Raw genomic sequence first — 26,138 nt, forward strand, 5'->3', positions numbered from 1 at the left:
ATAAAACCTCATTTGGAAGCAATTCATCTGGAGACCAATGCAGTGACACCTGTTGTTACTTCGAAATGCCCTCCATGGGAGCTTCCACACCCTTCTTTCATTTTTGATCTGCGTGAATATAAAAAGTCCGATACCAATCCTTTATTTTTACAATAAAAATTTTCTGAAATTAAAGCAAATTATCCAGATTTTTCGACGGTGTATACAGATGGCTCAAAAGATGGCGATAGCGTTGCATGTGTTGCTGTCTATGGTGACAGAACTGTAACTGAACGGTTGCATTCGAGCGCTTCCATATTCACAGCTGAAGCTCGAGCCATATTGTTCGCACTTAAATTGATTACTCAATTTAATCTGTCACAGTTTATTATTTTTTCTGACTCTTTGAGCTGTCTTTTGGCAATTAAGAATCACAAACTGAAAAACACTCTTATCTTACAAATTTTATATTTTATTCATCGACTTCGGGAATTTGATATAGAGATTATTTTTTCTCTGGGTACCCAGTCATTTTGGTATTCAGGGGAATTCAGTTGTAGACAGGGTTGCCAAGAAGGCATTAAATGAAATAATAAAGGACGTTAGTTTGCCATACACCGATTTTAAACCTTTAATAAGGAAATATATTTTAAAGATGTGGCAGGACCGATGGGACGGTCTTGAACACAACAAACTCAATTCCATAAAACCCGATATAGGCGTTCATCAATCCGGGTCGGGCAATCGCAAAGAGCAAGTGGTCATGTGTAAATGCCGCATTGGACATTCTAGATTTACATATGGCCATTTGCTTGTTGGTGATCCTCCACCTGAGTGTATCCCATGTGATTGCCCTTTCTCTACGAAACATGTTCTTCTAGATTGTGTTGCCCCGTGCAGGTCCGGGTGTCAAAAGAATAGGCCTGCAGCAGCGCCAAGCTTGTCGTAAAAGGCGACTAAATAGTGCTCAGAAACCTAGCCGGGGGCTAGGCGCTCTGCCCACAGAGCAACTGGGATGTGTGACCCAGGTGGTGGAATGGGGTACCCCTGGCATGTTACATGCTGGGGTTGTCAGGCTATAATACGGAAAACCTGATCGCAAACCATAGTGGTGCACCGTGTTGGGAAAGATGCCACGTTCCTCGCACGTTAAAAAACCCTGCTGTGGTATTCGATAGGAGTAGGAACCTTTGCGCTCCGCCACAGGAGGCTAAATTGCCCGACCTTACCCATCCCCCCTTTTTCCAGTGGCAATCAAAATTTGTCGACCCTGTTGTCCTTGTGACCCATTCTTTTTTTTTATCATTTCATGTTCATTGTCTGAATATAGCTGAAATATTGCTGCTCGGACGTTAAACCCCAACAAACAAACAAACAAACTAGATTGTGTTGATTTTGCCAACACTAGGCAAAATTATTTTGACTGCGCCAATATGTTTGATTTGTTCAAGACCGTTTCATCTAAAAACATTATGGATTTCTTGCGGGACATCGGTTTATTTAATAAAATCTATAAATAGCTGTTTGTTTTAATTTCATTATTTTAATAAGAGACTTTAATTTTGCTTTTAATATTTCCATTTCATTAAATGTTCTTGCCGTGATATGGCCCTAGTCGCCGAAACGGCATTAAAACATAACAATCAATCAATCTGTTTTATCTGGTTCAAAAATTCGTTAAATACACTTTGAAAATATAAGAATAGAAAATTATCAAATACTATTATATCTGAGTATCATGCATGCAAAATTGGCAGTGAATGGTACACGAACATGGACTGGGTGCACCAATGAAGTAAGCGTCTTATGCTTTTTTCTGAAAGCTTCCTCCTATTTGCTCATTTTAAGACATAAGAAACACTACTATTGAATAGAGATATTATTTACAAAGTTGTACTAGGTAGAACCACATCAAGAACCAATTAAAACAAGATGTGTCTCTATTCTAAGACACTGATAATATTTGACGGAACTGTGAAATTTTCAGAGGTTCGTGCTCATGTAGTCCTTTTTGTGAGGAAAAAGTGTACAAAGTTTCATTAAGATCGGATAAGCAAACCGAAAAAGTACATGACCAACTACACATGTTAACTGACAATCCTATCGTGGAAGAAAATGAACAAAACGTAATTTTACACAACCACTTAGAGCTATTAATTCAACTCTCACTGATCAGGAAAAAAATGTTGATATCGCGATATTGCCACGGGTTTTCAGTTTCTCATGGTTGCCATCTATGTACCACAAGAAATTTTCTATTGTGTTTACGTGTTTGCTGATAGTTGAATCGCTCATTTATTTGAGAAAAAGCTTTCTTTTCAATCACATGCTTGTTATACCTGACCCTTCGCTGAAATAAAAATAAATGAACGTACATATATTCACATAAACTGAAAGGCAGGAACAAATATATATTTTTTAGAACAACATTTTGGAATATCCAACCGGCGAGACCGACATATGAGGCTGTGAGCACAAGTTCAGATATAATGTATTTTGTTTTTTTTCTTGTTCAGTGGCGAAATTTAAAGAACATATCGTTTTTTTTTCCATTTATTCCGCCCCCCTGTGGATCGCTATGCTTGTCGTGGTAGGGGGGCTTGCGTGCCTCAGTGATCCTAAGAGCTATGCCAGCTGGAGTTTTTTCTCCTGGTAGGGTTACCCATGCTGGACATGTCAAAGGTTAGAGGCCAGACTAAAGCGATCCGAACATCGACCGTGGGCGCGGTGTTTAAAATAAAAAGTGGGTTCACCTACTTGTTTGCCGTGAGTTGCAACCCGTGAGTTATTGGTGGGCGAGGAGGTCCTAGTGGATGAAGGTCATATCTAGACTCAAGTCGTGACGTAACCCCGTGTCATCGATGGCTGGATGAACGAGGATACGGCTGTATATGCCACTCGGCTCTTAGGTCATCTAAACGGGAGATCGGATGGACCCGGTTCGATCAATCGGCTGGTCACGCCATGCCCTTCATTTGTCCACCTGCTTTACTGATGGCATTTTGTTAAATCCAATGTTTCTAAGATTTTCAAAAGCTTACAAATGGCAAATGAAGAAGGCGGTGGCTCATGGGTCAATCGAGTAGTACGCTGTATATGAGCCATTGATAGATACGCTCTGTTCGAGTATGTCGTAGCTGGAATCCCTGATGCTATCTGCTGGAAATCCGTAGAGTCCTAGCATCGCCCGTGTTGGCACTCGGTGGCGGGTGGGAAACAGAGACGATGAAACTTACTAAAACTTAACATGGCGACAAAAAACAACGGGGAGTCCAATGTTTCTTATTAAAAAAACGAAAAAGTGATGTCTGCAATTCTTCTGACGAAAGTGATAAAAACTGGCCAAGATTTATTGTAATTTCTGCAAAAGATAAAGACAAAAATGTTAATGACCTTTCTCCTTTTTTAATACAGAAAACTATCAAGGGTGTAGCTGGTGATGTTAAAGATACAAAGAAAATAAGATCAGGAAGTTTAATTGAATGCCTCAGACCTGGCCAATCATCAAATTTGTTAAAATTAACCAGGATTGGTGACCTTGATGTGGTTTCATCTGCACACAAGTCACTAAATCAGTCACAGGGTGTCCTTAAATACCGGGGTCGAGACCTCGACGCCTTGACTGATGAAGAGATCTGTTAGGAACTGAAATCACAAGGCGTTAAGTCAGTGAAAAGATTTACTTCTCGACGTGCAGATGCAACCACACCAATGAGAACAATCCTGTTAACATTTAGTTCCACTTCAGTGCCATCTCATGTCTACATTGGTCCATACAGGACAGCTGTCAGTCTGTATATTCCTAACCCACTTCGGTGTTTTAAATGCCAGAAGTTTGGGCATGGAAAGGGCCAGTGTAGAGGAAAACTGTTTTGTTTCCGATGCTCTGAAGAAGGACACGAGGGAATCGACTACAGAAAAGATCTGAAATGCAGAAACTGTGAGGAAGCTCACATGTCATCATCTAAAGATTGCCCTCTTTATAAGAAAGAAAAAGATATTTTAAAGATAAAAACTGACAACAAAATTTCATATAGTGAAGCTCGCCAGAAGTGGTCCCTTTCCAACAATTTTCTTGCATCTGGCAAAACATCTTATGCTAGTGTTGCAAAGCGTGCTTGTCTGTCCTCGACTGTTGAGGTGTAGAGGATCATGAGTTGGAAAGAGGATATCAATGGTCTTGCCAAACTGCCCACTGAGGTATCCACCAAAATAATGAAACCATCCAAAAAATGTTTAGAGGAAATTAAAAAGGCCAGAGCTAAGAAATCTCACCAATGTTCCCAGACTCAGTCATCCCAAAATTCTGGATCATCTCCAAAATTATCTCCATCATCACAACAGTCATCGTCTTCCAAATCTCAACAGAAGAATGTCCAACCCCCCAAAAAATTGGGGAATTTCCGTGTGGAGGACTTTGAGAAATCCAAGTCTAGGCGACAGATTGTGTCGCCTAAGGTGTCGGACTCGGATTCCGAATCTGACATGGAAACAACAGATCATGGACTTTGTCCAGGTGAAAACTGGCTGGGTCCCGACCTTGATCAGATTGACCAAACAGATCCTGTTGCCATCAAAAAATACAAGGAGCAGCGCGCTCAGTCAATTCGAATTGACCTTAATGGTGGCACTCTTACTAGAAAGTCATCGAGTCGTGGTCGCGGATCCAAGTCAGAGAAAATATCCCCCATTCGTCACCCATAAAAATGGCCAAATTACTTCAATGGAATTGTCGAGGTTTAAAGGGTAATATTTTGGAATTAACTCTTCTTGTTCAGTCTATTTTACCAGTTGCATTATGTCTCCAGGAGACTCATTTAAAAGAAACGGATCAAATTTCCGTAAAAGGATATACAATGTATAGTACATTTGCTGAGGCAAATGAACGAGCTGCTTGGTGGATCTACCATTTTTATTAGGGACAGAGTAATACATAGTTCAGTTCCTTTAGCCCCGTGCAGGTCCGGGTGTTAAAAGAATAGGCCTGCAGCAGCGCTAAGCTGGTCGTAAAAGGCGACTAAATAGTGCTCAGAAACCTAGCCGGGGGCTAGGCGCTCTGCCCACAGAGCAACTGGGATGTGTGCCCCAGGTGGTGGAATGGGGTACCCCTGGCGTGTTACATGCTGGGGTTGTCAGGCTATAATACGGAAAACCTGACCGCAAACCAAGGTGGTGCACCGTGTTGGGAAAGATGCAACGTTCCTCGCACGTTAAAGAACCCTGCTGTGATATTCGATAGGAGTAGGAACCTTTGCGCTCCGCCACAGGAGGCTAAATTGCCCGACCTTACCCATCCCCCCTTTTTCCAGTGGCAATCAAAATTTGTCGACCCTATTATCCTTGTGACCCATCTTTTTTTTTCATTTCATGTTCATTTTATCATCCATTTCATGTTCATTGTCTGAATATAGCTGAAATATTGCTGCTCGGACGTTAAACCCCAACAATCAATCAATCAATCATAATTATTTGAAGCTTTTATGATTGATATTCATTGCGCATATTGTGGTAATATTTCATGATTCAATTTGCCACTTTAGTCATTGGTGTATTGTTTACGCTTCAATATTCACATAACAACAGCATTTAAACCCGATAGAACATATTTGTTTTTATTGTTAGAATTTACATGTAATTAACATGGTTTAAATTGTCGGAATCCATATAAATAAACACACACACAGATATATATATATATATATATATATATATATATATATATAGTTTGAAGCTTACTACACGTTTGAATGAGGAAGTTATCAAAATAAATAAAACAATGTTCTATTCTAAAATAAATTATTTCTACGAACTCCAAACATCTGGTATAAGTACTCGGTTAGAGGTAAATTGTATTTAAAGATTAGAATGAATAGATAGAGAATTCAGCATTGTTAGATCTTAGAATAGAATAGATAAATTATATAGCTACTTCTATATTCAGGTTGTAAGTTCTTTCAAACGCTTATCTCAACAGTGTTAATATTTGCATTTTTACAACCCTTTCTTTTATTTTAATCTTTGTTTTTTGCTTCTACAATATCTTTGCCGTTTTCAATTCCTCTCTCCATATGGGCGAATTATTTTTCCGAGCCATCACAAGAACATCATAGAATATTAGAAATATTACTACCAAAACCTCCTTGTTTGATAAAACAATAACATGTTTTACAGTCATTTGGTATTGACTTGCAAATGGTAGTTTAGTATATATGATTAATGAAAAATGTTACCTGGGACAAGCCGAAAAGGTCGAATTTAAAACAAATATAACTGTTAAACACGTCCCTTAACCAAGACATTGTTGCCTAATATTTTGTTATTTTCATCAAATGCTATTGCAAAATAGATTAAAAGATTGTGGTTCTTTCGCACGAAAATGGAGATGAATTGGACATTATTTTAGCCATATACGCTGATTATTCAATTGAGTACGAACAGTGCATGCAACGTCATGATACTCGCTTATATTTTATCTCAAAAATCTGTAGCTATGGTAACATAATGGGGAAAATATCAGTGTTAATGATTAATTTGCAGTGCGTTCTCCAAATTAAATGTCAGGCACTTTAAAACCACTTTAAAACCACAAGGAAAAGTAGTCAGGCATGGCATTGTTGTAAAAAACAAAATAAAAAAATATGTACCTTTTTCTGCTCATTTGTTTATGATTTTAAATCTTAAAGTTCGTGCGATATTTTGCATTTTTGAAAAACAGCCAGCTGGTACAGAAGAGAGAACCCACTGCGCCAAGGACCTGAATATTTTCGGATAGCTTCAATCATGCATTTTACAACTCTTTATCTTGACAAGTTTTGCATCTATTAATGTACGAATGCTCTACTACAGAGAAGCAATATTCCCACTAAGTTTTACCTTTTATCTTTAAGTTTTGCTGAATTGGACCTGGACATTTTTGTGTACGAAACAGTGCAAAATCGCAAATCGCATCTGTATAGTGTAACCTTAGTTTATCTACGATAACTTTGAATAAAACTTATATGATCTTTTTACAAATTTCTACGCATTGTTCCATGAGGAATGTTGGAGGACCCTATAGTTTTTTTTTCAGATTTTTGCCTTATCTCTTTTAGGTATAAGGAGCATAAAGGGGAGATAAATGGGGTTATCTTTAGAACTGTCAATACAGAATACATACTGTTCCTTTGATATTCATTTTTTAAATATTTTTGGTTTATCTTGTACTGTTTTCGAATTTAAAGGGTACACGCCCAATAAAATCATTTTATTAGGTTCCTTATAAAATACCCCCTGCATTTTTAATCAGATTTTAGATACATGTTACGGTTTTAACGTTATAATGGGTCAAATAATCATCGCACCAAAATGTAGACTTTTTATTTATGGTCCTATTTCGATTTTTTCCTTTATTGTATTCATTATGGAAACCCTTCCAGACATACACAATTGACTCACAAAACGACATTTTTTTAAATCAATGTGCTCCCGAAATTACACTAATGGACGGGCAATTTTCTAAAAGACAAGAGATAATTTCCTGACTGTATATGTAATATTTAGTTACATTTTATAACCCATAATACATAACAATTTTTTTTCAAAATCCATCCTGATGATTGATCATATGCTTCTAGGTGAAAATGTAACTTTTTTATGGAACAAAGTAAAACTCAGAAACATAAAACCTTATGAAGCTTATGGGGTGGGGTTAAAATGTTATTATCATCATGTCATTTCTCAAAGTTTAATTATTGATGCAATACAATAACATCAAACATTAATAAACTGATTTATGAGCACAGAACTCTGAACTTTGAGCAAAAGATTAATTAACGGAACCAAGGTTCTGGCAAAAATCAAAACAAAGCAATCCAGGGACAAAGAACAAACATGGAAAACAGATAAACACAACAAAGAACATACTTACAAAGTAACAAAAGCAAATGAGCAACTTAGACTCCACTAAAAACTGGGAGCATGGACCAGGTGCAGCGGTAGAGAAAGCGTCCTAACTGCTACATTTTGTTCAGTATTTAGAGCATTTGAGCGATACAACAATACATTTACAGTAATACAGAAAATATAAATAATCTATGTTGTGAACTGGCTCAAATGCAACGTCAATAAGAATAATGAATTTGTGAACGATAACCACATTTAAAAGATGCAGAAGGAACTAAATACAAATGAAGTATGAATAAATCGTAAAACAAAATTCATAGATATGAGCCGGAAATTTTGGGCTCACATTTATCAATTTATTTTTCGTTTTATTAATGATTTGTATTAGTTCCTTTATTACTTTTTAAACGATAGAAAATTTGGTTTTGTAGTAGAGTATATTTAGGACAAAAGATAAAAAATGGGAAATTGATTCGACATGTCCACAGGTGCAATTAAGGGACTTTACAAGGTTACGATTGAACAGATGTTCGTTAGGTGAAGCACTGTTAATTCGCATTTGGCATGTAATATTTGCCCTAATCGAGACTTTCCTATTGACCCTGGTAAGTCAGAGTTCTTTTCCCGTGTTATTTTACCCTTATAAAACATTAATCGGTTTTAAATACTTTTTAATTGTCCTCATAACGTGTATTTCTGATAACATGGTCCCCCAAATGGTTTTGCATATGGAAAGGACACTGGATTTATCGTGTAATGGTTAATCATTAGCATAGCAAAAAATATATAAACTCATGGTATATTACCACCTCAGATATTGACGAGTTAGGGCAAACATGCATATGTTTCGTTGCTATGATCAATAGAAATTTTCATTTCAGGTGGTTATATTGAATTCTGCCAAAACCGACTCTTCATTAGATTTTGTTCAGTTTAGACAGGTGTTCGATTTACAGAGGCAATAAACACATTGACATTGACAGACATGTCTTGTTAAAACTGGTGTTCGACTTATTCAGGGTTTGGCTATTCAGGTATCACTATTTTTAATCATGTATAATTTTCATCATGGAGAAAGGGGTTAAAATAATTAGAGACTGCGACAGAATAACGATACACCTGAATACGACAATTTAATACACTTTAAACGTCTTTAGTATACAAACTGTATATCATATTTTACTTCCTTCAAAGATTGAGTGTGTAATAAACAGTTTTATGGTATTTATAAATATATATATGTAAGTCCAGTCAATTTTATACATTTAAAAGAACAGACCTTATATATTCGTATTGATTAGAGTTTGGGGATTTTCATTTAGTTGGACAGCGTTTTAAATTTTTGGAATTCGTTTATATATAGAGTATATACTACCTTGTAGAATCAGGATGTTGAACAAAATAAACAGAAGTTAACTGTTGAGTACTTCCCCTTCTAATAATCAGGCAAAATATGTTTAAGGTATGGCACATAAAAAAATTCAACGCAGAGAATTTATTGCATTATCCAAGTACTTAAAACTCATAATCTCCGGAAATTACCATCAAAGTGTTAATAAAGTTTGCGTTTTAAAGAATTTAGTGATGAAATGCATTAGTGAGAAATTGTGGGTTCAGGATGAATTTAAATACTTTTGCGATTGTTTGTAGAGGTATTGAATATATTGTAGGCAAAGAAGATCAAATTGAGAAAAATTATGTGCTCTCCATTGCCTGATTGTTACACAGAAAAGTACTAAAACCATTTCAAAGAATCTCATATGTATGTCGTTAGTAAGAAAATGTTATCTGTATTTAATTGTAAAAATCAGAATGGAATCAATATAGGAAATTAAGTATTACATATGTCTTTTAAAGTCATAGCGATTTTGATTTTTTATCAGGGAATAGTATTCAGGAGAATATATTATCGGATAATTTAGGCCGTTAACCAGGAGTAATGTAAGTTATTTATTAGCTTTATTATTACAGTGTTTTCTAATCCAATTGCAACAGAAAAGATTTGTCTTGTTTAGATTGTGTTATTTAAAAACGAAAATTACATTGTACACGTTTACCCATTCGTAACCGACTTTCGTTTTCTTTTCTGAAATCTCTCGCAGGACTCACTGGTCTAAAGAAACGGACAAAAAGATCAATTTGTTGTAAAACGCTATTTAGATTATTTTAAAAAGTTCACAAGTAGTCGGGCGCTCAGCCCTAATTGCTTTTATGGTGAGTTGGGGTTGTCGGTAGAGAAAACCCTCACCACTATTTATAGTGGACCAACGTGTGCAGGGAGCGCGTAAAGATTAAATATCTATAATTAAGATTTCATTCAGAGTAGGCACCAGGTCGCTATAGATGGTAATTAGGTATTTTTATCATTATCAAAACGCTATATTATTTGCGATTATTTGAATTACGGAGAATTACTTTGCACATAAATATGATCGCCTTTTAAAGTCATACCAGATAGCTTTTGTAACTTGTAATATAAATACTTAATGATCATGAAGTACGTTTCTACCTGTGAAGGCATGTCAGCAGTCAAATTCGTTTTTTAATTATTTTTTTTTGTTCTTGTTTTTTTTGTTTTTGTTTTTGTTTTCTTGTTTAATAGATTCATAATTTTCCAAATGAGATTTCAAAACTCCTTTTCTAGACATACCAGATATACAAGATATAATGCGAATACTGCTTTTCATAGTAGTTTACCCAGTCATTACTCACTCATTCCCGCCGTCTGCCATTACCGGAAATGCAGCGTTAACTAGACACCATGAAGAGTTGACCAGACATGGAATAACATTTGCTGTTTCTACATTTCTTAAGGAAAATAATCTTACTGAAAGCACAAACAATGATCCATACGCTTTAGTAGACGAATTCTTCGATGACGGTATGTATATCAGCTATAAGGAATTGACAAAGTAGTCAATGAAAATTAATATGATATGCATATTATGTTAATCGAAACTTTAATGGTAGACATTGGTACTTTTCATGTATCTCGTAAATGTACAAGAAAGTATACATATAAATGTCGAAAATAAAAAAAAATAAAAAAAAAAAAAAAAAAACGCGGTTGCGTAAAATCTCATTCTATTTACTGTTTTCATACACAACGCCGGTCCTGTATTTTCTGTCCATTACATCTGCCATTGCTTTTTTTTACGGAAAAACAGCATTTTACTACAAATAATTCTAAATTTTTTATTTTAAACCTTATAACTTGTTTTCTTGTCAGATAATGATGGGAAAGAAGAGTACTTAAAGAGGCGGGACGAAGTGATAACAATTGTAAAAGAACAAGAAAAGTCTAAAAACGCATACATTCATTGTAACTCTGAACTGTTCGAAATTTGTAAGCAATTATTTATATGTTAACAATTTCAACATATTCCATGTTACTTTTATAAAGGTTTTAAGTTCAATCATGGTCAGATTTTTGCCTTTTAAATCCAACTTAGATTTTGCAAATAATTTTGTAATCGTGCTGTTTTTTTGTATTATTATACTGTCTGATGTCTGGATCATCTAACTTATTTCAGCGCACAGTCACATCCAGAAGTTGAGGAAACAGATAAAAGATTTGGCAGAGACACCTGGTCCCGACCTAGGCCTAATACGGGAAATGATTGGCCAATGTATTTATACTATACAGGCTTTCTACAGTACATCAAACTGGATAGAAATGCAGACTCCATTAAATTCAAATATTCCTGAAACATATAGAGATTTTGGTAGAGTATTTTAGTATTAAGTCGAATAATTGCGTCATTGTAAGACTTGTTTTCGTCCAAACACTTACTTCTGGTTCTGTTGAATGGACATATATAAGCAGCTTGTTTTTGATTGTATGCAATTGTTAAATTTGTATTTGTCTGTTGTAGGAATGCCGGGAAAGACTTTAATGGCAATAGCAGAACAAAATGAACATACATGTAGTAACTGCGACAATTCCGGGTATGTATTGTATTGTATTTAATATAGTAATCTTTCTGGATAAACATGTCATGTGCAAAAAGGACGTTCATTACATTTTTCTTGTATGATGAAACATCTCAATATTTTTACAATATATATTATACATCCTTTGATATTCATAAATGTGCATGACGAAATCCCTGAAATTATAATACATACTGTATCATATATTTTGTCCAGGCAGTTTTTAATTTCAGTGTATATTTAAGATTTAGTATTGCTATGGACTAAAACCCTATGTTTGAAATTCAGTTTATTTCAATAAAATAGTGTCTTTAAGTTTAGCATGTTAGATAATGTATTGACAAGAGAATCTCATGCAAGGGGAAGAGGGACTTATCCGTATTGGAGATTTAAAAACCACTTGCTACCAGACACATGTTATTAAAAAGAATCGATTATAGTTTCATTTACAATGTTTCATTGGCTTGTAAAGGCGTTGAGGTTAGTAAATTTTAAATAAAGCACACTCGCGCTGAATGTTTAAATTGTGCGAATGTTCAACGCTTTCAGACGTCTAGTTATATATAGAAAAAAAGGATCATTCAGTTCATTTCAAAATGTTCTTTTATTTTGTTTATATTTTATTTTTATATCTTGATATAAAATATACAATACTATTGCTCAATAAAAAATGTCCACTTGATTGTGGACTTACATCAGCAAATAACTTGAATATGACTTTCATCAACTCTTGTAAATTCACATATGAAGCCTAAAGTGCATTCTTATGATTTGCGCAGTAAATGTATTTATTGTTATATTTCAATTTTGCAGAAACGATGAAAACTCCTGTAAAAATAACCTTCTGGTGACAGATAAACTAACAAGTGGTTATCAAACAGACGAAGACGTACAACCGCCAATCAGTACGTTTATAAATGTTCGCCTTCACTTACTTTATGACTCAAATTTTTTATTCATAATTTAATTGCATATCAGTTCAGTATAGAGTCGCCTTCCCTTAATGATAGTTTTAAGTTATATTTGTCTGATCTTTTTCAAACTTACATAATTGAGCATAGTAATCGTTTTACGTGAAGTAATATTTTACCCTGACATTACATTTGGAACATGATATGGGACTAAAGCTATATTATCCTTAGTACATTAATATTTTTTTGTTCAGAAACTGATCCAAGTATTACCACGGGTAAATGTGGCTTTGGTGGGTCATCTGACACCAAGAATGGACTACGGACGGCTACAGGTGGTATTAACAAAGATAGAACAGTCTCACACTACTCACCACATCACCATCTTCATAGTTATGCTGCTATAGCAGCTAGAACAGCCACACAACAATTCTTGGTTGATCCAGGTACAGACTACGATTTCTTTAAGTAAACAATCATTTAAAAATAGTCAAAGATTTACTTAAGTACAGTTTTACCATTAGTGATGTTCCTCAAATTGTAAGAGAATTTTGATCAAGGAATTAGAGATTTTGTTCTTCTAGAATCTCTTGTTACAATACTGTACAATTTCAGTGGATTAAAAATGATATTATTTCTTTCTATGAGATTGCTAACATACTTAATGCTTCTATTATATGAGAATGTGATTAAAAAGTCCCAAAATACTAATTCTCGACACTTTATTCAGTTGTTTATTTACTACTTTTGAAAACCTTTGCCAACTCTAGAGTCTATTTTATGAACTATTTATCGTTTGGCTTACATTCCGTAGTGTGCGCCCTACAGTTAAGTTATTTCAGAAATTATTACTACAGTCAATTATGTTCAATGAAAATGACTTTCTTATTTCTTTGATATGTGAGCCTGTTGATGATTAGACCACAAAACCTTGAATAAAGCTTTAAAATAGAATAAACATTTTTCTAAATTGATTGATGATACATCCCGATATTCATTTTCTACTTTTTGTCATTACACATGGCTCATTCATTTTTTTTCAGAAATTGGAATAATCAATGAACTTCAAAAGGACATGTTTGCCAAAGTCTTTAACCTTAACAAACGTTACAAAGCCTCTTTCGGATTTGTAATAGATGTAACTGGTTCCATGTCAAACAACATAGCACAAGTTACAAGTGCGTCTGTTGATATTATCACTAATGTATTGAATACGGAAAATGAACCCGAAGATTATGTTTTGACCACTTTTTCAGATCCACGTAAGTGCGACATTTTTAAAACATTTTTGTCCGTTTTATGTTAAATGCATACCTCTACTATATACAAAAATATCTTATTTTTTTATTATTGTCTGTAGTCATCTATTTTGTACCAACTATTAGTATTTTTAAAGTCAAAACAAAAGACTATTTCTCGATGCATTATCCTACCTCCTTGGCTCGAGGTCATAGCTTTTTTCGCTTGTTTGTATTAAAATTCGTAATTTTAAACAGTTTCCCCAAGAAAAGGCCTATTGGACTAATTGAATCCCATTTCGTGATTCTAATAATTTTTGTATGCATACTCTTACTTTTTAATATATTTTTCATATATTAAAACGTTTTCAGCTAATTAAATATGTGTATCACAAATGTATGACTCTACGAAACATATGAGAAAATAAATTAATAAGAATTTTAAATAAAAATAGTAAATAAGATTAGATTATAACTTCATGATGTCCTTTTACGCCTGTGGTGTAATTATGTAATCTTCTGTTCTATCTATACACAATTGTTATTAGTAGACTTGGAAAGTCTCTTTCTAGCTGACTGTTTCTCTACTGTTTTTTTATAGAGGATTTGACACAACTAGTTAAAAAAACAACAGATGGCCTACAGATGATACCCACACTGAGAAGCCTGACAGTTTCCGGTGGAGGTGACTGTCCGGAATTTACAATGGATGGTATAATGAAGTGTACGTTAAATACTTTAAATACTTGTAAAGGATAAAATCCCGAAATGGAATTTAATGAAATTGTCAAAGAATACTTGTCAAGTAGCAGTTTTGTAAAAATGATGCAAATTTTGTAATATGCGATTTACCACAAAAAGGTTACACATTTTAAATTGCATTACAAGTCTCTGTGATGAAATGTATAATTATTCATTCCAATTTGTTTTCTCTTAGGGGATAATCTACATTGAAAATTCAACAGTTTCTATGTATTTAATGTCATTTACACAAGTATCTTCCTTAACTTTTTACAGTACATATAATATAATTTGCATCGCCTAAGAACAAGGGTTATATCAAAAGCTACGTGTTAATTTCTGTTTGCTATAACTATGATTTTTATCTGCTACTTAGAAATTTAAGATGTGAACGATTTCATATAGCAAAAAAAAAAAAAAAAAGGATTTCGCCATTCCCTAATATGACAAAGCCTCGATATTTATTTAGTAAGGCTACCAGTTTTCTATTTCAATCTGTGACTATTCTATATATAGGCATACCTGATTGTAAAGAAAATTCAAAGTTATATATCTTCACTGATGCTCCAGCTAAGGATGAAGGCCGGCGTGACGAAATGATCAATGCTGCCAAAGATAAAAATATAATTCCAATATTTTTTCTCCAAGACGACATGTGCACTGCTAGAAAGAAGCGGTCCATTGGTTTGTTTTATAGTATTTTGTGCTAGAGAAATTAAGAAAAATATTCGATCACTATTGTGTAAAAAACGGGACGAGTGTCAAGCAGAACCGATACCTTGACTCTGCCTAGAAGGAAATCTAATGACAACTATCCGGATTTGCCTTGATATCGCTATTTGTTATACATATAGACTTTTCGTCTTCGTACATGTATTTTTCCTTGACTACTGCCTAGAACTTTTGCCTATCAGTTTCGTACTTTTGTTGTTACCATTCGTTTACCAAGAACCCTCATTTCAAAGTGAATCTAAAATTACATATTAATGAAACATCTTTTTGTTAATCTTGTAAAAGTACAATTACGTTCTGATTACTCTCCCATCCAGGAAGAGAAAAGCGATCAACAGGAGCCGACTTTTTCATGGAAATAGCTGCGGCAACAGGAGGAAGGGTATACCAAATAAGTACTGCAGAATTGGCTGATGTGATAAAAGAAGTTACTGAAGTAAGGTCACATGTATAACGTCTGTCCAAATATTTGTATATGTCTACATTGTATAAATGTTTAGAAATGTATGAATTTGAAAAGAATTTATAAAAATATTCAACGATTATGAATCATAAATAATTCTAAAAGTATTTAAACCTTTATAGATAATTCAGTTGTAGAGCTACGTATCAGCATCTTTTGTTTGAATTCACTCTCCACATTTCGCGATCGGTGTCAGAATTACTATTCTCTCCTCTAAACACGTCTATGATCTCGGCAGATGATTGATATAATTTCCACTGTAACGTCAGCAAAAAAGGTGGTAACCTGTGATATAAAATGCACATGTTTTACGTAGTCGAGACAAGATACACATTCAAGTTTATTTAGTTGGATAATCGTGATGTCTTCTTATGAAAACTAAATATTATTTCTCTTAAAGTGAAAAATTGTATCATATATTCTTTACATTCTAAAATTCATGTACCGCCCCATCACAAGAAAGAAATGTATCAGAAAACTTTTTCACACCGATTACTCCCCTTGGCCTTATTTTTTTTAAATCCTTCATTATCAAAAGAAGCATGAAACTTTCGATTTTAAGAAGTACTCCAGCTAAGAACCATGCAAAATGTGATTCATGGGTAAAAAGCCTACATATTTTTATTTTTGATATTTTGTTTGAATAGCCGTAGTAAACAGAAATTTACATTCAGTTCTTCATATAACCTGTGTTCTTAGAAGATAACAATTGTGTAGAATGCACTGTAGATTTCAAAATTAAGGGAGGTAGTTCTGTAAATGACACACAAATACGATAGAATCTATTGAAATTTCAATGTTGATTATCTCCTAAGAGCAGGCAGATTTGAATGAATAATTACACATTTCATAGCATAGACCCATAAAACAACTTAATTACAAAACTAAAAATATGTAGCCTTTTTTGTGGTGAATCACATTTTTCAGATTTTGCATGATTCTTACAAAAACTGTTACTTAATAAGAAAATTAATTTTAAACTTAAAACTGCTACACAACACCACAGTTAAGTGTTCAATACGAAAATACCTTCGACTGTTCATGCGTTTGGTCTGTTTTGTTTTAAAGGAGCTATTTCCCTCATCAACTGCTGTGATAGATTTTTTCGAGCTATCATCTACCACAGGTGATGATATACAATTCCCTGTAGATGAGTCCTGTAAGAATTTTAAGGTCACGATAAATGGCGCCGGGTCAACGGGTGAAGTCGATTTATTGTCTACAACAGGTTATTATTTATACATTCAAATGAGTACTAGTATCAGTACGGAAGTTAATAGTATGACACATTTACCTAGGAACCAAAGTGTTCATAACATAGTAAGGCTCGTTATCTGAATACTTAGGTAAAGGAAAAAGGAATTAAAACAATAACAGTTTCATTCTGGATACTCATTCAGCCACAATTTCTGTCGATACTAGCATAAAAGCGCTTGTTTATGAATATGCGGATGTTTGAAATTCAATGCTATCCGAGTCTTTTTTGAAAATGAAACAACTGTTTCCTTTTCTTTCCAGTTATCAGTAAAACAATAATTCAATTATTGCATAAAACAGTGTGTAGGGTACAATATTAACCGAATCATTGCTGTCATGAATATTTCTAAAGGATTTTGCTTTGGTGTTTCAGGTTCAATTATATTAGACTCCAACACAAAGTTGTTGTTTCAAAGTCCATCGAATGTTGTCGTTACTGTAGTGGTAAGTCTATTTTTCTACAAATCTTACTTGAAACCTGTCATTTAATTATTCTTTACATTTGCTGTACAATGCGATAAGTAAGGTCTGCAGAGTCCGTAATGGAACGTTTAATTAAATTGAAATGTTATAGGGTTAGACTTAAAGATAATAATATCGGAACAATACAACAATATCAAATACTAATATCCTAGTATCGAAATACATGGTTAAGTGCAGTGAATCTCGGTAATAAAGACGGTTTAAACTGATCATTTTATTGCAAATAACACCTAGATGTTTCTCGTTCACTGCAAAGGATGGAACAGTTCTGAGCATTGAGTCTTTATGCAAAAATGGACAATAGGTGATCCATGCATATGAAACCTCACCAAATTTGCTTTTATTTCTTGTTAAGTAACAGTTACAGCGAAAGCTATATTTTATTTAGCCTAGCTGGCCATGTGGTCTAGGGCGCTGGACTTTGTGCAGTCGGTGTTGTTATAGATGTCACAGCGGTTAGGGTTCGAGTCCCGCGGGGGAACGGCCATAACATATAAGCGAAAAGCTTAAACGGTACAACGCAACAAAGCTCTTATTTCTTTTACAGAATCCATTGCCAGATTTATACACCATCCGTAGGCTCGTTAAGAACAACTGGAGTGTTAATATAACAGCACAAACAGCAGTAGACTTCTCATACAAAATACTCGAAGAAGATTCAGAAGGATATATGTACAGACTGAGCGGCAATCCTATTTTAGGTAGGTTAAGAAAACATTTTAATCATATAAAGTCATTAGCAAGGACTTTATTTGCTGCTAAAACAAGATTGATAAGAAATAAATTTATTCCATTGGTGCATCTCGAAAATAGTGATTGGATTTTCGCATCGTACATCGAAGGTTTGTACAAAGTAAGTGTGCCAGCCAAATGTCCAGTGCAATTGACTACTTTTGAAACTTATTATCTGCTTAATAACACTGCAAGTTATACTTGTATATTAGATGCTTACAAAACCAACAAGTGATGCATTATACTTTGAAACATGGATCTTATTTCTCTTAAATTTCAAGTCTTATTATTTAAATAAAGTAGTTGTTGTTTTTTCATCAACAGGAAAGACGTATGCCATATTCATTACTCCATATAATATCCCAGAAAATAGTACAGTCGATGGGATTGTTTTGACATCATCAATTGAATCTGACTACAATCTGACAAATGTGGCTTCAGGTTATGAAACCACGTATTTTGTAATGGCAACTCTAACAGAAGCGGTACGATATTAATCTCCGTATATTTTGAAGTGCGTCGATTAAGTATCGAAACCAGACTTCTTCTTGTGGATATTAAGGGTATCAGAAACTAAGATCTAAATCAGATCTAAAATGCAATGACTTCCTGAAGTATTTATTTATTATTTTAATGTTTCCATCTTTTATACGTACTTGTGCTTTTCCTACTTAGTGGTTAAAACGTAATGTTAAAATTGCAACTCAACTTTTAAGTTTTAAGCCGGCACATAGGTATTTCCGTACATATTTTTTTTTAAGATTAGCTAAAAAGTCACATTCGTTTATTTCTTATAGGCTTACAAGTTGACAATCCTCGGTCATGTTGACAATGGCAATTACTGGAAGCGAACATCACCATTCACAATAAATCCTGTTAGTGTCCAGCTTGAGATGAAGTCATCAGTGCCAGGTATTTACATAAACAAATCACTAATTTCACAGAAACTCGAAAATACACAGGACGAATGCGGAACGACATCAAGAAATTCAGAATATATCTTTTATTATATATTAAACAAAAAAAAATAGTAAGCACAGATACGATATAAACAGAACAATTTTTTTCTTGAGGAAAAAAATAAAACTTGATTTTTGTTTCTTGTAACAGTAGGCAAACATCTTCCTCTTCTCTAGAAAGGCCCACTGATGTATATTTTAAATTGCGTTCTGTTGCATTTGGATATATATATAGAGAGAATAGAGTCGTCACATTCTGAGACGTTGTATAATATTGATTTGTTGTGACATGCATCATTAATTTGATCCCCTATCCTACATAATAACACCTAGATGAACTGTCCCGTACTACCATACATCGTGTACTAAGTTACAGCCCTAGATCAATCCTACGAGGAGGAATCACCCGGCCAGCGAAAGCTATATTTTATATAGCCTAGCTGGGCGAGTGGTCTAGGGTGCTGGACTTAGTGCAGGCGGTGTTGCCATAGATGTCACAGCGGTATGAGTTCGAGTCCCGCGGAGGGAACGACAAAAATTTGCTTCGCAAATTTGAAAGTTCTAACATCGTTGGGAATTGTTCAGACCCTTCTATAAGTTTACGTTATCTTCCATGTATCAATTTGATCCGATGGAGCAGTGTAAAGAATAGAGAGTCACATTCTGAGACGTTATATATATATGTATGTCCAACCTTTTTAACTACACTTCAGATTTGTATGTTGGTAGCATAATTAATGTTACATACACCGTACAAAATATGGGTTCACAGAATGTCACACTTGTAACCACCGTTTCCGACAACAGAGGTTTAATTGTTGGAGATGCGAGTTTCACTACCACACTCAGCCACGGTGCTTCTGAAGAAGTCTTATTTCAGTTACAAGGATCAAGTTCGTATAAAACAGTGTAAGCATAAAGTGAAAAAAGTGTAAGCAGATTTAAACAAATTGTGTAAACTCAATTGCTAAGTATGTTATTACGAATGCTTTTAAATTGATGCATACTGTACTGTAGGGTCAAGGTAATTAGTTTAATGACCATTACATATATCTTTCAATTTGTTTTTGGATACAGTCTGGATTTTTTAATAACCTTTACACCATCACATTACTAGGATGCAATAGGGTTGTTTAATCATTATACCAACTACAATTTACTCTTTTTCTTTCACTCCTTTCACCCTCTCACGCCCTGTTGCCCTCTCTACAACAATCAGTACTTTCTCACCTATTAAAATTACGTTAATTATTTTTTTTTTATGATAAAAAATATTGTGATGCAAATTGACGTATTAATATATATAATAAATTGTTAACAGCAAACTTTGTAAAATATCTTCCACTGGGCCCATGGTCGTAATACTTTATTTCCTCTATTGTTCTCTTTTGGAACAAATAGCTCTAGACTATAAATATTTGACATTTTTTTATGCCAACATTTATTGAGTGTGTGTTTATAAACCAGTCAGGCTGGATATTTTAAAATGGAAGCCATTCATGTGGATAGGCGGGAAAATCATTGCATTAAGCTATGTAGGATTAGTTATTGAAGGGTTTAGTTTACTTCAAATTTACAGGCTAATATCTGAACATACCACCTTGAAGTCGAACATCGTACGTTTTACGTGTATGGTTATACATGTAAGTCGATCGTTGGAAAATTGAGGTTTTTGGCCAAGTTTTTTCCTTCAGTTTACATTTAAAAAAAATGCAATTACAAAAAGCTAATTCAATAAACTACTGTTCTCTTTCAAAAATATTATTTAACAAGAGGCTCCCAGGAGCCTGAATCGCTCACCTTGTTAAATTTTTGCCTTTTAAGGGCAATAACTCTAACAAGGAGTTTTCATACATTTTTGATTCCATTTGATTCATTACACACATTTGTAAGCCTTATAATAGGATCATTTCAGCAATTTACTTCAAGGACAAACTCTTCAATTCAAAATCTTCAAACCATCAAAGATTATTTTAGAAACTGTTTTGTTAGTGGTCATTAAAAAATTAATGGTCTACATATTCAATCTTCTTTCTACAACGTGTGCATAACAAACAAGTAAGTGTATATTATATAATACATTGACCTGTCTGGGATTTCAGTCTGAAGCTCATTCTCCCGTTTAATGAACTTTTCATTTGGAACACACATAACTATTTAAGACACCACCAAATCATTCAACATGTGATATATATATGCATATGTGATACATTTTTTATAGCAAGCCTAATAGTAGTTTCTTGTCTTCATACTAGAATTTCGTTATATAAGGTCATATATGTTTTTGTCTTGCTTGTTTGCAGTTCTTACCAGATTTCTGTTCGGAAGATTGGTGAGGTCACTATTCTACAGCAAGCTAGGAAGACAATCTATGCAAGTATAAAGCATAAGGAATAAAGTAGAACATCGTATATAAGCAAACCATGTTACATGTTATATGGGTTCATGTCTATTTTTTAATTCTAATAAACACATTTTATGAATTATTATATATTATATATTTTTTGAATGTCCAACATGTGTGTAAAAATTATTTTTGGAACCAGGATTAGAAAGGTAATCAAAGGAATGCCGGTATATCCCAAGGATAAAGTGTAGACAGAAAAAAATATACACACAACAATAACATGAAATAACAAAAAAAAACTGAGCAACACGCACTTCACTAAATCATGGGAGCATGGATAAGGTGCCCCGGTAGGGTTAGCTTTACTAGTCTTTTACTGGGGAGATCATGAAATGTAAAGTTCCGGCGTCAATATCACAAAAAGGCGTAAGTGTATAATTGATCGTAATTTATGACGTAACTATGTTACTTTCTGTTATGACTCATTATTTACGATCAACTTTACACTTACTTCGTTTTGTGAAATTTATTCCCGGGCCTTAAGTAACACCATGTTCACAAGTTGTATTGAATGAACCGCATGTAACGCAGTCTGTTGAAACAAATATTGTCAATATGTAACAATTTACAGATCAGTCCGGATACTCCACCAACGTGTTCTGTAGAAACCATTGACGGTTATTGTGGAGACATTACATCTGGTGGTAATGTGTCCTGCTCTGATGTGAAGTGGACTGGAAAGACTACAGTCACCTATAGTTCGGAAATTTCCTCCCTTGCCGGAACCATTGGATTGGTTGTTCATTACGACAACTTTAGCTCATCACCCATTGAAGTGTTCGTTAGGTAGTATTCATAATTTGCTTGTGTTTGGCGTAAAAAGAACAATATTTAAATGTAAAGGCGGAAAGTTGTTTCTGTGTTTAAAATTTTGCCACGAATTTCATGCTGAAATTTTATTCAAATGTATTTCTTAATGATAGTATTAGATAAAGAAATAGCATGTTATATATCAGTAGGAACAACAGCTGTATACACAATCTAACCTACCTTGTACGTGGGTTTCTGGCTAAATTATGTTATAGTTATCACGGCAGTGACCGAACCACCACGGGGAGTCGTTAATTGAAACCCAAAGTTTGTACTGAAAATGTTTATTGTCAGACGTGATGTTATTTCAATAATATTATATATGGATTTCGCAATATATAACATTTATCTATTCGCAATCAGAAACGCAATATTACGCAACACTTCAACAATAATCCATGAATGAAATCCCTTTGATACTGCATATAAACATCTACGTCAAAACTGTAAAAAATACAATAAAATTACGTGAGTACAAAACCATGTTCATGAAGCATCAAAACGATATGAAATAACACACAATTTACCATGAAAAATTACGATAAATTCGGTTATAAAGTATTTCGAAAAATCAATAAAATAATTACTTGGAGCCTCACGTTCATTTACCTATCAACAAAATCGTAAAAATCAAACTTGACAAAGAACTTTTTAACTTGAAATATCATAGAATTAAACTGATTAATTATAAATCTACGCAAAATAATGAGATATGGATGCATACGATCAAAATACGCCAACTTAAAAAGAAAATGTATGTGTAAACAATCGTCAATATTGTCGTTCTAAAAATAGTTGTTCAAAATCAATAACATACAAATAAAAATGTACTCACGATTGAAACAATGATATGAAAACATTATTTCCACTAATAATATTACGATTACATACCTCTTTGGGCTTATAAACTCTAAAACGTAAATTAGTTTCGTCAAAATTGCAAATGGCGTAAGATATTTCAACGTGTCTATTCTAAATACGGAATCGTACCGGATTAAAATTCCGGAAAACAGTCAACATTTACAATAGTGTTTTTGGGTTGCATACATATACTTTAGCATGAGAATGTTTTGACCAGATAATAATATTTGATTGATAGATTGGTTGTTGGGTTTAATGCCCGAGCAGCAATATTTCAGTTATATTCAGGCGATGAACATGAAAGGGATGACAAAATGAACATGAAATAATAATGATGAAATGAAAAAATGGGGATGGGACACAAGGACAACAGGGTCGACAAATTTTGATTGCCACAAGAAACGGGGAGGGACGGGTAGGGTCGGGCAATTTAGCCTCCTATGGCGGACCGCAAAGGTTCCTACTCCTATCGAATACCACAGCAGGGTTCTTTTACGTGCGTGGAACGTGGCATCTTTCCCAACACGGTGCACCACTATGGTTTGCGGTCAGGTTTTCCGTATTATAGCCTGACAACCCCAGCATGTAACACGCCAGGGGTACCCCATTCCACCACCTGAGGCACACATCCCAGTTGCTCTTTAGGCAGAGCGCCTAGCCCATGGCTAGGTTTCTGAGCACTATTTAGTCGCCTTTTACCACAAGCTTAGCGCTGCTGCAGGCCTATTTTTTTACACCCGGACCTGCACGGGGCTAATAATATTTGAGGAGTAAGTAACTCTTGATAAAATCTCAACATAAACATCTGACGAGTCGACTTAGTATGCCAATATACAATGAACAAAATGTTTTACGTCTTTCAGAGGCGATTGTTGCACGCCTTCCTCTTATCTGACGGTTATAGACAAGAACAATAATTTTGCCAGATGCCATTTCTTCCTCGGTGAAGTGCAGTATAAACCCGAGTCAAAACCAGCTTTATCAACCGTGGTAAGTACTTCCATTTTTAGTTTGAATTTCCCCGTTATCATTTGTTTTGGGATTAACAGATCAGTTTTAGAGTGTGTATTATGATTCCAAGGCTTTTTTGCGAACAGAGTGCTACTTGCGCGACTATTTATAAGGTTTGAATCTGACGAAATATCCGTATCTCTGAAATATGCTACGTGCTTCTATTTTATTGATGATTGGTGCCACTTAGTTTTTTTCTATTATATTCTCGTTTAATTTCTGTGTTTTCCTGTTAAATTCTTGACATTTTCTCTGCCTTTAGTTATATCAATGAAGTTTATCAAATCTGACGTTGTTGCACTAAACTGGTTTTTCTTTCAAAAGATGTCATTTGTAATTGATTCAATGATTTAATATGAACATGTATGCAAGTGAAGACAGTCTACCAGTACAAAATTACATATTGTAATAATTATATTGGTTTCTTTCGCAAAAAAATACATATCATCGAAATTGAACTTGCATTCAGTACCAGAGAAGCCATATTCGAGCCTTTATTTTGCAGGAAAAGATAGCAATCGGTATGATTGGTGGTATTGTTGCAGCCGTTGTTGTGGTCTTGGTCGTCATCGGCTGCATTACGTATAGAGCTGGAGTTAAGCCAAAGCTTGATAAACTTAAAGTCGATGCATTTAATATAAATACCGCTAAAGACTTACCAGTAAAAAATGACAACATCTCCAAGAGCTCTCCGTACGTGAACAGTCCCCCAGTCGATACCGTCCTGCCATGGAAGAGAATTGGCGATTTAGAGATATTGGACATTGAATAATAGTGGTATTGTTCTTTTTTATTATAATCCGTCCATTGTTTGTTTTTATTTTTTATTTACCTTAATTGATTGCAATTTTTGTGAAATAATTTTTACTGCATTTTCTGTTTCTTGTGTGTTGTTTTGTCTTCGCATTTCTTGCTTCGTCTAAAAGTTTTACATTTTTGGGTAACGATGATTAATATATATTATGTCTAAATTTATATACATGTTGATCTAAACATTATATTCAGCCATTGATACTGTGATAGTTATCTACCTTGCACATCTGGTTTTGGTTGTGCCTTTGTCATGTACATATGTCTTTTATACAATATATTAATCAATTTAATAACAAACTGTTTATTAAGTGTTAGTCTCTGTAAGAATCAGGCAAAATTGGAAAAAATCGGAAACATGGATGTTAAAACCCCATCAACCTGATAATGTGACTGCAGGACACTTTCTCAGTTTGAAAAGACCATTATTTGATCTCTGCATAGCTGACTTTGTTCAGAATTTTTTCAAAAGAATGTTAGATAAAAATTAAATTTTTGACAGAGTTATCTACCCTTGAATTGTTCATTTTTAGTGCATTTCAATGAAATTGTAACTCTGTGGTCCAGCGTGAGATGGAAATCTTGTTTATTTTCCTTGATTCTGATTGTGCAAATAGTCAAATTACACTGTCAAAATGATGGTTTTTTTTATATCATGTTTCACCCACTTCCTGATTCTTAAAGGGACTGACATTTCTTAATTTGTCATCAATTAATAAAAATAATGTTAACTGGCCGCAACTGTTTTTAATTCGAAGACATTACACTGTGCATTGCGTCAATATCATGATCATATTCCAGAAATTATCTGCTTCTTTCAAAATCTGACAAACCCTTGTACATGTATATATATTACCTTTTGATTGTCACACCTTGCAACAATAATTATCTTCACACAAGTATATGTAAGTTTGTTGAAAAAATTTCATA

General features: G+C 34.2%; 1 protein-coding gene and 1 long non-coding RNA gene across 7 annotated transcripts; one reads left to right on the plus strand and one right to left on the minus strand.

Moving 5' to 3' along the window:
- The first annotated feature begins 8,745 nt into the window (after positions 1–8,745).
- LOC148597198 (uncharacterized) lies at positions 8,746–25,944 on the plus strand. Of its 4 annotated transcripts, XM_088564469.1 has the most exons (22): positions 8,746–8,894; positions 9,744–9,801; positions 10,505–10,741; positions 11,090–11,206; positions 11,394–11,585; positions 11,736–11,808; positions 12,607–12,698; positions 12,959–13,150; positions 13,748–13,966; positions 14,544–14,666; positions 15,200–15,367; positions 15,733–15,851; positions 16,947–17,106; positions 17,509–17,579; positions 18,166–18,319; positions 18,675–18,835; positions 19,148–19,262; positions 20,023–20,218; positions 21,613–21,682; positions 22,288–22,502; positions 24,251–24,377; positions 24,904–25,944. In XM_088564469.1, exons 3-22 carry the CDS (start codon positions 10,528–10,530, stop codon positions 25,168–25,170), a joined length of 3,045 nt encoding a protein of 1,014 aa, XP_088420595.1. In that variant the 5' UTR covers positions 8,746–8,894; positions 9,744–9,801; positions 10,505–10,527; the 3' UTR covers positions 25,171–25,944. The 4 variants fall into 4 exon arrangements, with proteins under 4 accessions (XP_088420595.1, XP_088420596.1, XP_088420594.1 ...); XM_088564470.1 differs by lacking the exons at positions 8,746–8,894; positions 9,744–9,801 and adding an exon at positions 9,512–9,622; XM_088564468.1 differs by lacking the exon at positions 8,746–8,894 and having other exon boundaries at positions 9,629–9,801.
- Positions 11,442–23,510, minus strand: LOC148597199 (uncharacterized). 3 transcript variants are annotated; one of them, XR_015919234.1, is made up of 5 exons: positions 23,418–23,510; positions 16,908–22,970; positions 15,993–16,163; positions 15,206–15,289; positions 11,442–11,564 (listed from the first exon to the last, which is right to left on the minus strand). It is a non-coding gene; the product is annotated as an uncharacterized LOC148597199 (long non-coding RNA). The 3 variants fall into 3 exon arrangements; XR_015919233.1 differs by lacking the exon at positions 11,442–11,564 and adding an exon at positions 11,735–13,166; XR_015919232.1 differs by lacking the exons at positions 11,442–11,564; positions 15,993–16,163; positions 16,908–22,970; positions 23,418–23,510 and adding an exon at positions 11,735–13,166 and having other exon boundaries at positions 15,206–15,335.
- Positions 25,945–26,138: the final 194 nt, after the last annotated feature.

This window comes from Perna viridis, chromosome 15 (genome assembly GCF_037379345.1).
Source record: "Perna viridis isolate PV_CMFRI_1.1 ecotype Kerala chromosome 15, ASM3737934v1, whole genome shotgun sequence".
NCBI classification, from domain to species: Eukaryota; Metazoa; Mollusca; class Bivalvia; order Mytilida; family Mytilidae; genus Perna; species Perna viridis.